Source organism: Gossypium raimondii, chromosome 3, assembly GCF_025698545.1.
Source record: "Gossypium raimondii isolate GPD5lz chromosome 3, ASM2569854v1, whole genome shotgun sequence".
NCBI lineage: Eukaryota > Viridiplantae > Streptophyta > Magnoliopsida > Malvales > Malvaceae > Gossypium > Gossypium raimondii.
The window spans coordinates 11,891,940-11,908,431 of NC_068567.1; the positions used below are offsets into that span (position 1 = coordinate 11,891,940).

Genomic DNA, 16,492 nt, shown 5'->3' on the forward strand with positions numbered 1-16,492 from the left:
GTGATTTTGATTCATGAATCCAACAAAGATTTTGCAGAGTCCACATAACTTAAAAAGTGCAGTAGGTTCCAGGTTATGACTTTTGGAATCTTTTCTTTGCGCCAAAAAAAAAGGTAATCCTTTTCTTTAATTTCATGCGACCAAATAGTAAATATCTTCTTCTTCTCTTTTTGTTTTTTAAAGCTAAACCTTTTGCAGCACTACTTTAAGGTATACAAGAATACATACATATATATACATATATATATATAATTGTTTATATATATTATAAATAGAGGTGTTTATAGTCAGCTCAGGTTGAAGTCTGATTTCAAAAAACTTTTCATGTGTTTTTGAGTAAACTCACTTTGCTTCATTATCCAAAAAATAATAAAATAATAAAAATTATATTTTTAATTAATATTTTATATACTTTTATAATTAAGTTTAAATTTTAAAAATTATTTTTATTATTTAAATTGAATTTGGGTAGGGTGTGGTGTAAAAATCCTCAAGTTGGGCCTACTTGACTGGGCGGGCTATCCGACCCTTGTACATGTTTAATTATAGATAGCAAAAGAAAAAATTATAAAAGAAATTATTAATGTGACAAATGGTAAAAGTACCATAGAGGCCCTTATACTAGGTGTCACATTACATTTTGCCCCTTTGACTAAAAAAATGAGCAAAATAATTCTTGTTCATTAAATCCAAGAGCAAACTAGTCATTTCAATTAAAAATTTCATTCAGTTTTACTGTTAAAAACTGGCGTGACTGGTGGAATAATCAGACAGTTATACATGGCATGTCATGGGTACCTCATGTCAACGTACATGGACCAGTTTTTAACAGAAAAAGTGGATGAAATTTTTAATATAAGGACAAATTTACTCTTTGATCTAATATACAGAGATTATGTTGTTCATTTTTTAAATAAAGAGAGTAATATGTAATCTGACTCTTTGTATAAAAACTTTAATGCTACTTTTTTAAAGTATTTGTATTCCTTTTTTTTTTTTTGAATTACAATAACAGAGAAAAACCTGAAACAACAAACGCAATTAACGCGACTCGAACCCAGGCCACACCTAGAGCTGTGAACATACTTAACCATCATGTCATCACATGAGGTTCTAAAGGATTTATATTTGATTATAGATTGAGGAATGAGTTTTTTAACATAAAAAAAAATTAAAATAAAGTATTTGTCGAAACCGTTTTTTTGAAAACAAAAATTTTGGTTATCGACTTAAAAAAATAAAACTGGAGTCGCCACCGATCCTTTATTAAGGTGTGATCGGCCCACCTTAAAAAATATTTTGGCCTACGAATTTTGAGAAAATGAGTCCGGGAGTCAGTTACGCACGAGGAAGGGTTAGCACCCTCCTAACGCCCAAAATCGGTACCAAATTGATTATTTGATGTCTTAGTGTCGAGGGTTTAAAAAGATTTTAAAATCAACTCAAACGATAGAATTTGAAAATGGATAATCAATTGCTCAAGTCTTGTAAAGAAATCGAGTCCCAATACGTTATGGTACAATTCCTCATAATTCCCGAACTTTGAATATCACTTTATTTTATGCAAAAATTTTCATTTTGAGAAAGTAACATGCCACACCCAATACGTTAGGACACAACAAGTTAAATTCCCAAAAATGATTTTTATACTCATGCATTTTGAATAAAGAATATCCTCGGCTATTTAAGATCATCAAAGAACATCAGAACCCAATATGTTAGGGCTCAATTTTCCTTGAAAATCCCAAACTTTGAATATTGCTTTTATTCAAAAAACTTTGAATCAAGAGAAAATGATTTTGATGTTTTGACAAAAACAAATGTATTTTCCCCTTTTTTAAAAAAGTGATAAAAAGTTAATATACCTTATAAAACAAATACTTTAACATGAGCCAAATATATATATTTACAACATATGTATAGGTACATAAATAAGTACAACATGTAAGTAGATTTGGAAATACGTGTATGCATATTAAAACACATACATATAGGTGTACTTATAAAAAATGAAATATGTAAAACTCATAATAACTTCTAAGAAAATATGCAGGTTTATTTTACAAAAATACATGTATATGTACACATGTAAATTCTGAAAGTAAGATAAAAATATGAAAATATGTATTTGCGTATATATTTAAAAATAATAGAAATGTATAAGCATATATATATAATATAAAGTATATAAAAGTTTAAAAAATGTATGTATATGTATATATATTTACAAAATAAAAAAATACAAGATTGAAACTAAAATATAAAAGTATATATATATATATATATATATATAAAAGTTAGGAAAATGAAATATAAAGCATATGTATAAAAATATATATAAGAATAAACGGGTACTATATATAAGAATGCATATATATTATACATAAAAACAATGCGTGAAGACTATATGAAAAAATGCATATGTATATATATTATATAAAAATTATGCATGTGAATGAATATAGAGATAATAATAGTAATAATGATAATATATAATATAATAATAGTGATAATAATAGTAAAAAAAAGTAAAAAACGAATTAAAAAAAATCAAAACGGAAATTAAGAAAACGGAGGACTAATTTGCAATGCTTGCGTTAAATGAGGGGGCCAAAATGGAAATAATCCGCCTCCCTGAAACGCTGCGCAGCAATGGGGATCGATTTGAAACAAAAATAAAATGTGCGGTCACATTTAAAAGAAACAAAAACTAGTTTAAAAACGATTTTAAAAAAATAAAGGACCAAATGCGCAAATAGACCGTTGAAAGGAATAGGCGCGGATCCTGGAACCGGGTCGGGTCGACGCGCGGATCCTCCCCCACTAGACGGCGTCGTTTTGCTGAATGGGTTTAAAACAAATTTCTTTCAAAAAACATGTTTGCAGCAGAGAAAGGGGAAAAAAATAAAAAAAAGGTGAAAACAAAAGATAAAAGCCCTCTGCTAGAGTTTCCAAATGCCGCCGCCGACGTTCAGCCCTATGCCTTCACCAAAAGCTCCGATTGCGACGGAGATGGCGGAGGCACGGCGGCTTCGACGAAAGGTAAGTCTTTTCCCTTCTTTTCTTTGTTGTTTTAGGTAAAATAAAACGAAAATAAAAGGAAAAATAATATATATATATATATATATATATATATATACACAAAAAGAAACGATGAACAAAGTAAAAAACACCTTCGAAAAAAAAAAATTTCTCTGTATTTCTTTTGTATTTCTTGTATATCTCTCACACTGAAAAAGAAGATCCCCCCGTGTTACAGATTTTAATCGGCTTTTATAGCCCGCAAAGTCGAAAAGAAAAAACAAATAAAGTCTGCTAATTGTTATTTTTTGCTGTTTTATCTCAATCAGACTCTTTGAGTCCACGATTGCAGGAGTTCGTGGAGTGCACGGCGTGGGGAAAAAGGGTGGTTCCGCAACATGCGCTGATCGGATCTGCTAGAGGCTGCTGGAGACCTTGCTGGAGCGGCGCAAGGAAAACTGCTAGGGTTTTCCATTTTTGGGGCTGATTTGGGTCAGGAAATGGGCCTATAATTTGGTTATTGGGTCAGGGTGTTATTGGGTTTGTTTATTGGTTTGGGCCCGGGCATATTTGGGCTTGTACAGTATTATTTAACAATTGATATTATAACTAAAAAAATGATTGTGCTTTTCTGTGTGTTGGCCTTACCCAAGTTTATTGGGTTGATTGAGATTAGTGCTAGTGATCTCAAAAATATGAAAAATAAAAAATTCCATACCAAAGAGTTGTTCTAATAGACAAAATACATAAATAATTTTCACTACAATTTTACACTGCGATTTTTTAAATAATTAGGGATATTGGATCGAGGTTGTTAAAATTCAGGATTAGTGTCAACCGAAATTTTAAACACAACCTTTCCCTAATTCGTTTGTCTTCAACGGTTTTCCTTTTTGGCGGGCTATGTTTCTCTCGACGGCATGGTCTCCGGCGGTGATGTTTTCTTGTACGGGTCAGGTGCAGCTTCCCCCTTCCCCAAGCGTGGCAGCTAGGATTTCTTATTTTGAGGTTGTGGTTTGAGCTCAGTTTTGGGCTTGTGTTTTATTTTTCTAGGCTTTTGCGTGTTGCTTTGGGCTTAATGTTCCATCATCCCTGTGGTTGGATTATACTTGTTAGTGGTGGTTTGATGTCTATGTACCTTGTTCTTTCATGAAATGAATACCTTCTTTATGACCAAAATAAAAATTCGTATATCAAAAAGTGGTTCTGCATTTTCCACTTATATTTTTGAAATCAAATCAATGATGAAATGAGTAAAATTATCAGATTTTAATCTATTGAATCTGAAATAAATAAATTGTTAAAAATTAAAAAATATTTAAAAATATAAAATTTGATTCAACTATTTCAATGGTTGGTTTTTAAATCCGATTTAATCTGTTCGTACCGAGTTACGGTCAATCATTTTTTGTCACTCTTCGAACTAATATCTCGATCAATGTTCGGTCCAACTAACTGATATAATCTAGTTCAAACCACACTAGTTTCCACTTGATTTCAAGATGATCCATTGAGAATATCCCTTGATTTCGGCTTCATCTCTCAACTGTTATTCATCATTGGCTCGGAAGTGCTGGCGATACTACTGCTCTGCTGAAAGTAGCAACAATTGATGGCCATCCACGTTAAAGATTTCCACCATTTATGGGTCTAATTATCTTCAATCTATTACCATGCATAACTGACAGTAGGATAATTTGGAAGATTGTGTATAAAATTTAGTAACTTTTCCGAGAAGAAATGTCGAAGAGCATCATTTGAAAGATTTTTTATATATTTAAAACAATACTCTTCTTGGTGATTAGAGGGACAATCCATGGTACAATAATGAAGGAATTAGTTTAGGAAACGCAACACCGCCGCATCGGCTAATACAAGCTAGTAACACCCGGGGAACCAAATCCCTTTCACGTGATAAGCTATCATTTGCAAGCCAATCCGCCACAAAATTCACCTCTCTTGGCACATGCGACTATTTCCATTTCCAGTCTTTTTGTAGGAAATGATGAATACCCTCAAATATGGAAAACAGAGGATGGCAGCTACCAACTCCATGCTGGATCATCCTGACCGACGCCTCTGAGTCCGACTCGATTACAACAGACCTTATGCCAGCATTCCATGCTAACTTACACCCATGAAAGATACCCCATAACTCAGCCAACACAATGTCGCAACTACCCAACTTAACAGTAAAGCCAATCACCCATCCTCCGTGTCGTCCGTCAGTATTTAGTTTGTATCATCCCTCCACCGGTTTACTCCAAGCATAAAAAGCTTCCTGCAGCGCACAGCAGCACCCGAAACAGCAGCAACAGCTTCCTTCAGAATTGACCCAATAGCCTGGAGCTTCACAAAGAGTGCCCAGAGTTGAGACCAATAGAGGCCAGCACCAACCACCAACCCGCCGCTTCTTAAATCATATAAGATAAACTGTCCACCAATCTGCAAAAGATAAAAGAATCAAGCTGCGCAACAAGCTCGTCGCCCAAAAAAACGCCTCTACAACTCTCGAGCCGCTCTACAATCCTAAAGAATATGAATAACATCCTCTCGCACACAACCACAAAGCCAACATGCTTCCGTGTCCGGCATATTCCTGGCCACATTAGTCAATAGCCTATCCTGCCAAACAAGCCAGACGAACAACTTGATCTTTGCCTGCTCTGGTATCCTCTATAACTCAACATTGATCGAGTCCGACACATCATCCCACCCCATCCAAAGTTGGTTAGCTGATCTAGACTGAACTCACCAGAACTCGTTCCCAACCAGATTAATCTATCCTCGTGCTCCACCCTAATTCGGCCCGGATTGGCAAGCACTTGACCAACTATATGACTCGGCAGCATTGTGTTAATCATAGGCAAAAGTAACGAAGAATTCTCCCGAAACTCCCTAACCGAAACATTCAACAACTCCAAACTCACTGCCTCGTTACAGTGCTGCAGAAGGGGTCCATCAGCTGTCCAACAATCAGGACAAAACCTGGTAATAGCCCCATTACCCACTCGCCACAACAGACCCTTCGCACCAGCATGCTTCGCCACAAATGGGAGTTTTTGCTATTACCTGTAAAAGTAAAAAAATCATGATGACCCAAATATTTTGCAGTCAACCCTCACCCATAACTGATTCGGTTCATGCATCAAATGCCAACCAAGCTTAGCTAATAAGACTTAAACCCATTCCGTCGTAATCTTCTGCCCCAACCCAGAACATCCCAATTGATGAGTTCATGGTATAAATCAGCATAGTTTTTCCAGTTGAATCACTATTTTCTATGTGACAGTTTTTCCATCTATTATGTAATTACTTCAGATCAAGGTATAAATTTCATCATCCGACGGCAGCTATGGAAACGTCCAGTCCTTGATAGATAGCAAACAAGTTGAATATGTACTTAAAAAGTAACAAGTACTAATTTCCATCAAAAATTTAGAGAGATACATATTTACAAATAAACAGCGCGCGCCTCTATTTCTTACAATAATTTCTCCTAATAAAATAATAATGTTACACCCAAAATAACAAACTAAAGCAATTTCAGAACAGAGAAAATCACAACAAATAATTCAACAGCAGTTCTTTTCTGTACAACATTGTAGTGGGATCATGATGTCCTAGATCTACGGAAATGACGTAAGGGCCCATAGAATGCCTCATACTCCTTTTTCCCTATCCTTGTGTTGACTCTTTAGTCTTTAGGGGCAAAAGTAAAAGGTAAAAAGCATTTGAGCTTATGGACGCAAAGCTGTCTTCCTTCTTCATCATGGACATAGCGGCACCCAAAGAGAATAAACATCTGTGTAAGAATCGAAGTCAAACAAACTTTTCACAAACTCAAGTTTCAATAGCAAGGAAAGAAATAAATATACCACAAGCAGAAAATGTTTACCTCATAACTTGTTGCAATTTAGTTTCAAGGCTGAACAATCAAAACCGCCGGCCAAGATGAGGGGATGCAGAGCCTGAGTGCGATGGAGGAGGCCTCTTCACAAATGGATGCTGCAAGAGCTTTGCAGCAGTTGGCCGAGCTTCAGGATTGGTTTGTAAGCATTGCATGATAAAATCTTGTGCATCTTTTGACAAAGAATCAGGAATTGGCGGTGGCTCACCTTTACCAATTCTGAACAATGCTTGCATCTGTTTTGAGTTACACAAGACATCATTAACAATATAACAATATTCAAGCAAGCTACAATTGCATGCATGAAAAACGGAGAAAATAAAAAATTTAACTAACAACAATACTTGTTCATAGCTCTCCATCACAGTGCAAGACAGAATTCACCCAACTTCATGCCATTAAATTCTATAAGCCATTTTGTCATTTGGTGATGAAAACATACAAATTTTCATATTGCCTATTCTTTCTACTTTTAAACTAGATCACCTAATAATTTATATTAGTACAGAGAAAAGCTACATACACATTCCAACTGATGGTATGGAATTTCACGGGTTAACATCTCCAACACAGTACAACCAAGGCTCCATATATCAGCAGGAAGTCCATACCCTTGACCTTTCTGGTTGACGACCTGTAATTTAACAGCTGATGATCAACAAAACATTAATGGTAGTATGTGTCACAAAGTAAATAACTACCATAGCAAAGGCAACAAAGGTAACCGTGTTCCAGGGAAAAAGCGCTGGAACTTGTTACGTACGGAAAGAATCATTAGAATCAAGGCAATAATCAAGGATGCAATCAAGAAGGTTGATATGCAATCAAGGAGGTTGATTGGATTGTGATTCTGGTTTTCTTTTATTTCCTAAGGTTTCTCTATTAGCTGAAAACAAAACTTTCCTAGTATGCTAGGAAATTAGGTTTGCTCTTATTGTAAACCTTTATTTATGAGGAAATTTGAATTTCCAGAAAATTAAGGTAGGCAACTCCTTTAGTGTTCCATCACCATAGGCAAAACTTGGAATGGAAACAAGGGCAAAGACCCTTCTGTCGAATCTGATTTTCCTGTTAATTGCCTAGTAACTCGATCTCAGACCCATGATCATAACAAAACTCATCTAAGAGAAAACACCATTTAGGTCTGATCTCAAGAGGAGCCAGCATATTTCACAATGGGAGAAATGCCATAATCAAGCATTTGCAACTATTAGTCCATGAAATTTGTCTAGCCAAAAACAACTTCGTTCAAAATTTCCTGGTGGCTAAAAAGATTTACTTTTTGAAAAATAAGTATTCATTGTTCATATAAATTAAGCCCTGGGAAATTATGTTGGATCAGCAAGAGAGATTTATACATTTTTCTCTATATAGAGAAACATTGGCCAAGAAATTGTTTCTTTTTCATCATATTCCTGATTGACTATTCCTAAAAGCTAAAATACCACCACCAGTATCTCTAGTATAGGAGAATATTAGCTAAAAGCATATTCTATCATTTCTGATGTCACCATAGCCATTATTGAGTATTCCAACAAAGCTAGATATCTCGAGCAGTATCACTAATACAGGAAATGTGATGCTCAACACACATCAAACAACAACTATTACAGAATATATCATTTCTGAGTGGAAAGGATAGAAGCAAACCTCAGGGGCCATCCAGAATGCTGTCCCTTTGCATGATTTAACATCATTCAACTTGGTTGCCTGAAGACAAACACCAGCACCAATATCATTACTGTGATCATTTCAGAAGCTACTAAGAAACAAGAAAGAAAACCAGGGTATTAAGAGTTGAAAAAACCTTTGCCAACCCAAAATCTGCAAGTTTCACAGATCCGCTTGCATCTACCAATATGTTTGCGCACTTAACATCCCTGTATCAACAAACAAGGAATTAATTCAAGTTCATAGTAACTTAAGCATAACATAGAACAAACAATTTTTAGTTCCAACGTTAAAACTATAACAAAAACCAAGGGAAAAGGACAGAAATCAAGCAGGCAACCAACCTTTAAGAGAAAATAAATACAAAATGATATGTAAAATGTTTAGAAAAACTTCTATTATCAAAGTATATCACATTCTTGACTTTTTAAATGCCCTTTGAGAAGGAATATCAACAGAGATAAGGAATCTTAGGTAAAGCAAAAAGTTCACATTAAAAGGGCAAAATTTCCATATGAAGTAATTTGCAATTGGCAAATATAAGCATGTAAGAACATACAACTAAAGTGGCAGTAAAATTTCAGATTTAGCTAGATCAAGCAAACAAAATAAATAGATAAAATTAAGTAATATGGTAATTAAATGAGAAGCAGCATAAAAAGTCTCGATTTACCTGTGAACCACATTTCGGTCATGAAGATACTTCAATCCATGCAGAATCTGTCTTGTATATGCAGAGACTTGAGAATCCCTAAGATGATATCTCTGATATAGTTGCAAAAGGGAGCCTTTGGTTACAAGCTCAAGAAAGATGTATAATTTTGATTGATCCTGCAACAATCAAAAAATCGAAAGATGGAAGTTAGACAATTAACAAAACTAAAGCAAAAGGTCATCCTGTTAAGCCAAGGTATTCAACAACCCCACTTGCATAACTAGCATGATAATACTCCAAGAAGCACACATAAATGTAGCGATTTACATGCATCAACAGTCATTCAATATTTGGCATTGAACTGACAATCTTTTTCTTTTCTTTTCAACCATCTCTCTATAGCTAAACAAGAAAGGCTATTTAAACATAAACTTTGGCATTAAGGCCTTTCCCAGATTGCAAGAATACACAGGGTGAGGTAGATATGTAACAGTCAAATTGTAGTGCAATAATGCACTAATGCTAGAAGATTAGCAAAATAGCCTCAAACGGCAGCAGCAATATAACCTTTCAATGGGTACAGATGACAAAACATTCTAAGTCCAAGAGAAATTAGTTCCCGTGATAAATTTACAGTAGGCCACAGGATAGCAAATGTTTTCTTTTATCCATGATAAATTTCTGTGGATATACACATTCTGTCAAATTTAATTTTTAGAGAAAAAATACATTGCAAATGGCTATATTTGAATTTTTTGTTTAATATCTATTTTGATGAGAAAAAAAAATAGGAAAGGAGGCTAAAATGTTACAAATAAAATGACAAAGTAGTTATTGCCGTAAGTAGCCAATAAAGAGAGGTTTCTGTCCTAAAACTCAAAAAGAAAACTAAAAACAAAATTAAGCATAATCAATTTTTCAAAATTCAGAGAATAACCAAAGTTATCAATTCAAGTGATTATGGTAAATGTGACAAATTAGTACCTTATCCGTGCCATAATACTGAACTATATTTTCATGTTCAAACTGACTTAAAAGCGCAATCTCCTGAAAAAGAAAGGAAAGAGAAAAATTAAATGGACAGAAAAGAAGAAAATAGATATTTCAAGAAAAAAAGATTGATTAGCATAAAAGAAACTGAAAATTTAAATAAATAAAAGCCAAGATCTGTCTCACATGTTCAAGTTGGATAACACTTTGCTTTCCCTGACTTCCTTGATCAAGCAACGAAACTTCCTTCACCGCAAAAAAGAATCCATCGCTACAGGAAAATGAATGGATAACTAATCAGTATAGCATGACTGAAAGAAAAACATCTCTTTCCCAAAGAAATGCATGATCTACTGAACAAGTGGAAAACCAATTAATTGCTGGTTAGGGTAAAATATGCTTTTGTACACTATTATGAAAAAAATTATGATCAGTGATTTTTTTTTCTGGAACTCCCAAGTAAATGTCATCATATAGCTTAAAGCCTATAACAATCCAAAATCTCTACAATTAGTTCCAAATCTCTACAATTATATTTCTCATGTCTTCAAAAACAGTAAACAATAAATTCATCATCTTGAAATCTATATACAAAACAAGATATCTCCAAGGAACAAGTTCCTAACCAAATAATACCACCAAAAACTTATACTCGATTCAACAATCAAAATCTATTTCTAAAACAGGACTTACTACCACTCACAAATTGCCCACAAAAAATGTAGGTCCAATCATGCAAAACTTCAAGCAGCAAAAATAAAAAACAAAAACAAAGTAACACTTAAAGACAGATGATAGTGCAGGCTAAAATACATCAAACCTTCATGTTCAAGACGCAGAAACATGAGATGTCCAAAAAGTAGTCACATTTGGAATTCACCATATAAATGAAATCTAGCAATCCTGAGATGCTACTATCCTTAATCCATCAAGCCAAACATGTAAGAAGGTGCTCTCTAAAGAAGAAAGGGGCCATATAGAGGCGCTTTCTTAAATGCTTAACTAAGACCAAGAACACTTCCTAACCCTAGATGCTTGAAACAAAAGATAAATAAGGTGCCCAAAGATAAAATAACTTGAAACAAAAGCTACTAAATGAAAATGGATGTTATATTATAGGCAGAGTATCAAATCACTTACTCAGAAATCCCTTCGTAAACCGATCCAAATGATCCACTTCCCAGAAGCTCACCTTTCTCCCAATAAGTAATTGTCCTTTTGAACCTACCGTTAGGGGAAATATTTGACATAGGCTCCGTTGTAGTACTCGAAGAATCATCATCATTCGAAGTTGTGAAAGAACAAGACTCTGAAAGCACCGCATTGTCTCCTATTCTCATTAAATTTTCCTCCTTAGTATTTCCCTCATTAAACCCACCGTCCTCTCTTTTATATTCTTCGTCATCGGAAGACGAATGTGAGTTAACCGGAATTGCACACCCTCTATCGTCATCGGGGCCGAAATCCCTAAACAGATCCCAGGTGGAGCAGCCGTTATCGATCGCTTTTAGCTTTATTCCCGGAGGTGGCTTTAAAAACGGTGGCCTATCCCCTTTAATTCCACTATTCCCTCCTCCAACAACAACATTCGAAACGCAAGACGTGCTTGACTTCAATTCGGTTGTCGTAGTATTATCCACCGCAATTTTATCAGAAAAGCAGCATTCCCTTTTCAACTCGGACGAGTCGTTCCGAGTCAACTCAGTAGCCAAAACCCGCTCAGCCAATTCATCTACTGTTACTTCAGCGGCCCCGCCGCCTTTTACTAGAGCTGTCTCTTCTTTAGGACTATCCAACCGGTTTAATCTGGACCGAGGCAGAAGATCCGATGACGATCTGATCTTACGGGCCTCCCAGGAGGCGGTCGGGATTGAAAAATCTTCAGGACCATTAAGGCCCAATCTCCGACAAATTCGATCGAGCTCTCCGTCGGTTCCTTCGAGACGAAAGCTTGTTTGATACAAATCGAGCGATCGTGTGACTAGAGGAGAAGAAGAAGAAGAAGAAGAATCATCGAGAGACGAACAAAACGAGCCCGCATCGTAATCGATGTCCTTCGCTGCATTGCGTCGCTCGAGTCTAGGTTTTCTTCTGCTCCTTTTCGAGTCCATGGCGACTCTATTGCTAAAGAATCGAGGTAAGTGATGCATGTGGAACAGAATCCATCAAAATTCAAAAAAACAAGCTAAAGCAGCATAGGGTTTCCGAAAATATCAATTTAAGAAAGAGAAACACTTTTGCTCTTTTTCTCCGTAACTTTCCTGGGAAAATTTAGGTGAGAAAAATTGGGAGCGAAAAGCGGCTGACCTAAAGAGAGAGAAAAAAAACGTGATAATGGTAGACAGAGTGGCTGGCTAGTAAACGCCGTCGGAAGAGAGAGAAATAAAGAGATTATACGCGTCGCCACGTGGCGCTTGCAAGAAATTTTTAAATCTTTGCATCCAAGGATTACTTTTTTATCCAGTTAGGTCCTTCAGTTTGTAAATATTTTTTTGGATTGTAGTCATTAGGCTCGGATTTGTATTTATATTTTGATTGTATGATATTTGTTATATTAAAAAAAGGTAAATTAATCATATATATTATATTAAATAGTAAATTGATCCTTCGTACATTAAAAATTGATGAAATTTTTAATAGAAAAAACTGAATTGTTCTTTAATTTAACGTATAAAATTTAACTTGTCCAAATTTTACTAAAAAGACAAAATATAATTTAATTTCTAATATAAGGGTCTTCATAATACTTTTATCACAAATTTCTCAGCACATGAATAATAGGCATATACCCAAATTTATTGTGTTGTGTTGGAGTTACAATTTTTTAAAAAGTTTCACAACTATAATACATATACAAATATATATATATATATATATATATATATATATATGATCAATTGTAATATAGAATTTAACCAATATACAATACAATAAAGAAATAATAAGATTCAAACCTTTTAAGGTCTAGTACCTTAGCTTTTGCTAATAGTGTCTTAGACCTAATCATAGCCTACGTCACATGTCCAAGTTCGAGAGCTTATTGGAAAAATGAGTAGATTTAGATAAAAATATAAGTTTGAAAATGAGTTTAAACAAAAAAAAAATAAGACTCATTTTCTAAACGAGTTAGGTCTCGGGTAAGATTATTTTTTGTTCAGGCTAGGCCCTGTCAGAATTAGTTGTTTTGCTGTCGTTTCATTGTTGTTTTGCTTTTATTTTATTATTATATTGCTATATTATTATTATTATTATTATTATTATTATTATTATTATTATTTGGATATTGTATAACTCGTGTTTTATTGTTAATTTTGCTACTTTGCTAAGTTACAAATGTCTTAGTGTTATTTAAGTATAAATACTTTTTAATATATTTTAAATTGTTGGAAAATATTTATTTTAATGTTTTAGTGTATTTGATTATTATATTTTAAATTTACTTTTATATAAAAATAATCTAAAAAGATTAATCTGGTAGGGTAAATCAAATTGATTTAATTTTTAATCTGGATCGAACTTATACAAAATTTTAAGTCTATTTTTCGGACCAAACTGAATTTAAACATAAAATAGATCTAAAATTTTATATTGACTTGAAGTATGATTAGGTGTCTAGTGTCTAAACCTCATGAACAAAGATTAGATATTTCTAAATAAAATTTTGACTTCAAAATTTTTAAATAAAAATCAAAATTTTTAAAAAAAAAATTGATATCAAATATAGAAAGATGTGTATAAAAACAAATGGTCTACAGCCACATGGCAGCTGGCAAAAAATGGGGTATTCGTCATTATCCTTGGTAAATGTGTGAATTTGCGTAATGTTAAGGGTATGGTGAGAACAAAACCTATCTCCACTGGAATTGACTTAGTGTAATGCTATGTGAGTGGAGCCATCAACTCTAATTTTAATTTGATTCAATTGGAATCAAGATTTATTTATAAAATTTTAGTTAACTCATTCAATTCACATTTACATCATTCCATATTCTTCACGCGGGAGAAAATTTAGTATAAATTATGTTTATTAAAAGAGTATATAAATATTTTATGCATGTAAAAATAAACTGAAGCTTTAACTTAGAGTTGTACATGAGTTGGGTTAGGTTCTGATAAAATTTTAGGCTCGATTGATAGGTTTGACTTTAGTCCAGCTTGAAAAATAGGCCTAAATTTTTGTCTAAGTCTAGTCCCCATGTATTAATTTTTTAATTTTTAATTTTTATATAAAAAAATTAAAAATATAATACACTAAAAATATTAAAATAAATGTTTCCTAACAAATTGAAAATAAATTTAAAAAAAATCTTTATACTTAAATAACACTAAGATAGGTACAACTTAACAAGCAAATACCTCTAAAATAGTAGCAAAATTAACAATAAAATAAGTATTATACAATATCCAAATATTAACAACAAAATAGTAGTAACATAATAGTGAAATGATAGAAAAATGGTGGCAAAAAGTGAGAAAACAACAACAAAACATAGAAGAATAAGGATTTTTTTTTATTGAAAATTCGAGCCGACCTAGGCTCAAAAAATCTTATTCGAGGCTTGATCCATTTTCTAAATGAACTTATATTTTTGCCCAGACCCTCTCATTTTTCGAGTGAGCCTTCGAGTGGGGTCGAGTGACCCGACCCATGGAGAACTCTACTTTTATTTAAGTGGTAAAGTTGAAAGTTTAAATATTATATGGTTTTGAAGTTCAAATCTCATTATATTTGGGTTTTAATAGTGTAACTTTATAAATACATGGTTTTTTTAATTAAATCGAGTATCGTTCAGTCAAATTCTTAGATGATATTAGATTACTTGATTGTAGTACACTCACAATGTGGATAAAAAGCTAATATAACAGGTATATTTATAAAAAAATTATATTAAGGCTTTGGTTAAAATGTGTTTTAGGTTCAAATCTCATAATAATAATATTTTATAAAATATATATAAATATAAAAATAGCTTCGCATTAATATTTGTTATTTTGTATGAGTCAAGGGTTTTAGTATTAGTATCCAATTGATTTGTGATAGCATTTCAATCAAGAGCTTAAACGACTTAATTGGTTTCATGAGTCAATGGGAGCCAACTTATTTGAAAATTTATCAAAATACCCTTCTATAAAGTAAGTTGTATTATTATAAGAATGCTTTTTTTAAAGTTTTATATAAAAAATGAATAACAACTCAATTATGATGAATTTTGAACCCATAACACGGTAAATCTTAAACATTTAATTTTACCATTTCAACTAAAATTTTATTTAATTTTATATCACTTTTTAACAAATATGTTTATCATGTAAATTTTTACCCACGCCACGAGGGTTATATGTTATAGTTATAAGTTAAATTATAGAAATGTATAATAATATTAAAATGATACATGAATTTTGATTTAATGTGTAATTTGATGTAATTATACGTATGAAACTTTGATTGTAATTCAAATGTATGCATAAAATTTTGATTTTGATTCAATTGTATACGTTTAATTAATAGATACATCAATTTGAATTTTATGTTGAATAAATATATAATTATTTGTGTATGTAATAGGTTAACGATAAATGATGTTATATTAATAATTACATTAGTGATCTATAAAAATTAAATCAAAACATTTAAAGTATAAAATTACATAAAATCAAAATTTATGTATAATATTACATATCAAATCAAAATTCATTTATACTTTTAAAATGATCGAATTTGCTATGATTATTAGTTACAATCATAAATTTAAAAATCCGTAAAAAGCATATAATGGAAAATGATAATATCGTAACATTATAAATTATGTTCAAAAACACTATACATGTTGTTGCTTCTTATATTGACATATGGCATTTTAAATGTTTTGTGGAAAGTGGAATCAGGGTAGAGGGAAGGGAAGTAAATAAATAATTAAAATGATGAGAGAGGAAATGGAAGGAAAAATAAAAATAAAAATAAAAATAAAATGGTTTATGTTATTAATATTTTATTATTAAATAGATATTCATTAAAATTAATATATGTTTATAATATTTTAGAACGAGATTTATTTTATTTATATATTTTAGTATCTTATTTGTAGCTTTTATTGACATGGTAATATGTTAAAAATACAATATGGTATTTATAAAAAAAATAAAAGTTAAATATAACCATTAAGTAATATATAAATAAAAGGGTAAACTGTAAAAATAGTCACTTTTGTTTGCATCAGATTATATTTTAATTATTTATGTTTGAA

The 16,492-nt window shown here is 32.5% G+C and overlaps 2 protein-coding genes across 3 annotated transcripts; one reads left to right on the top strand and one right to left on the bottom strand.

Annotated features, from left to right (window-relative positions):
• Positions 1–2,861: 2,861 nt before the first annotated feature.
• On the top strand, positions 2,862–3,649 carry LOC105797193 (uncharacterized). 2 transcript variants are annotated; one of them, XM_012627136.2, is made up of 2 exons: positions 2,862–3,042; positions 3,351–3,649. In XM_012627136.2, exons 1-2 carry the CDS (start codon positions 2,877–2,879, stop codon positions 3,506–3,508), a joined length of 324 nt encoding a protein of 107 aa, XP_012482590.1. In that variant the 5' UTR covers positions 2,862–2,876; the 3' UTR covers positions 3,509–3,649. The 2 variants fall into 2 exon arrangements, with proteins under 2 accessions (XP_012482590.1, XP_012482591.1); XM_012627137.2 differs by having other exon boundaries at positions 3,374–3,649.
• Positions 3,650–6,419: 2,770 nt separating this feature from the next.
• On the bottom strand, positions 6,420–12,603 carry LOC105797194 (mitogen-activated protein kinase kinase kinase 1). The gene is made up of 9 exons (XM_012627138.2): positions 11,388–12,603; positions 10,434–10,518; positions 10,242–10,304; positions 9,276–9,433; positions 8,739–8,811; positions 8,582–8,641; positions 7,455–7,565; positions 6,920–7,167; positions 6,420–6,826 (listed from the first exon to the last, which is right to left on the bottom strand). The coding sequence occupies exons 1-8, from the start codon at positions 12,395–12,397 to the stop codon at positions 6,958–6,960; spliced, it is 1,770 nt and encodes a 589-aa protein (XP_012482592.1). The 5' UTR covers positions 12,398–12,603; the 3' UTR covers positions 6,420–6,826; positions 6,920–6,957.
• Positions 12,604–16,492: the final 3,889 nt, after the last annotated feature.

Coding starts and splice junctions, on each gene's coding strand:
- LOC105797193 (XM_012627136.2), top strand. CDS start 2,877: ATGTTTGCAGCAGAGAAAGGGGAAAAAAATAAAAAAAAGGTGAAAACA. Junction 3,043..3,350: donor CACGGCGGCTTCGACGAAAG/GTAAGTCTTTTC, acceptor TATCTCAATCAG/ACTCTTTGAGTCCACGATTG.
- LOC105797194 (XM_012627138.2), bottom strand. CDS start 12,397: ATGCATCACTTACCTCGATTCTTTAGCAATAGAGTCGCCATGGACTCG. Junction 10,305..10,433: donor GTGTTATCCAACTTGAACAT/GTGAGACAGATC, acceptor TTTCTTTTTCAG/GAGATTGCGCTTTTAAGTCA. Junction 8,812..9,275: donor GACCGAAATGTGGTTCACAG/GTAAATCGAGAC, acceptor TTGTTGATACAG/GGATGTTAAGTGCGCAAACA.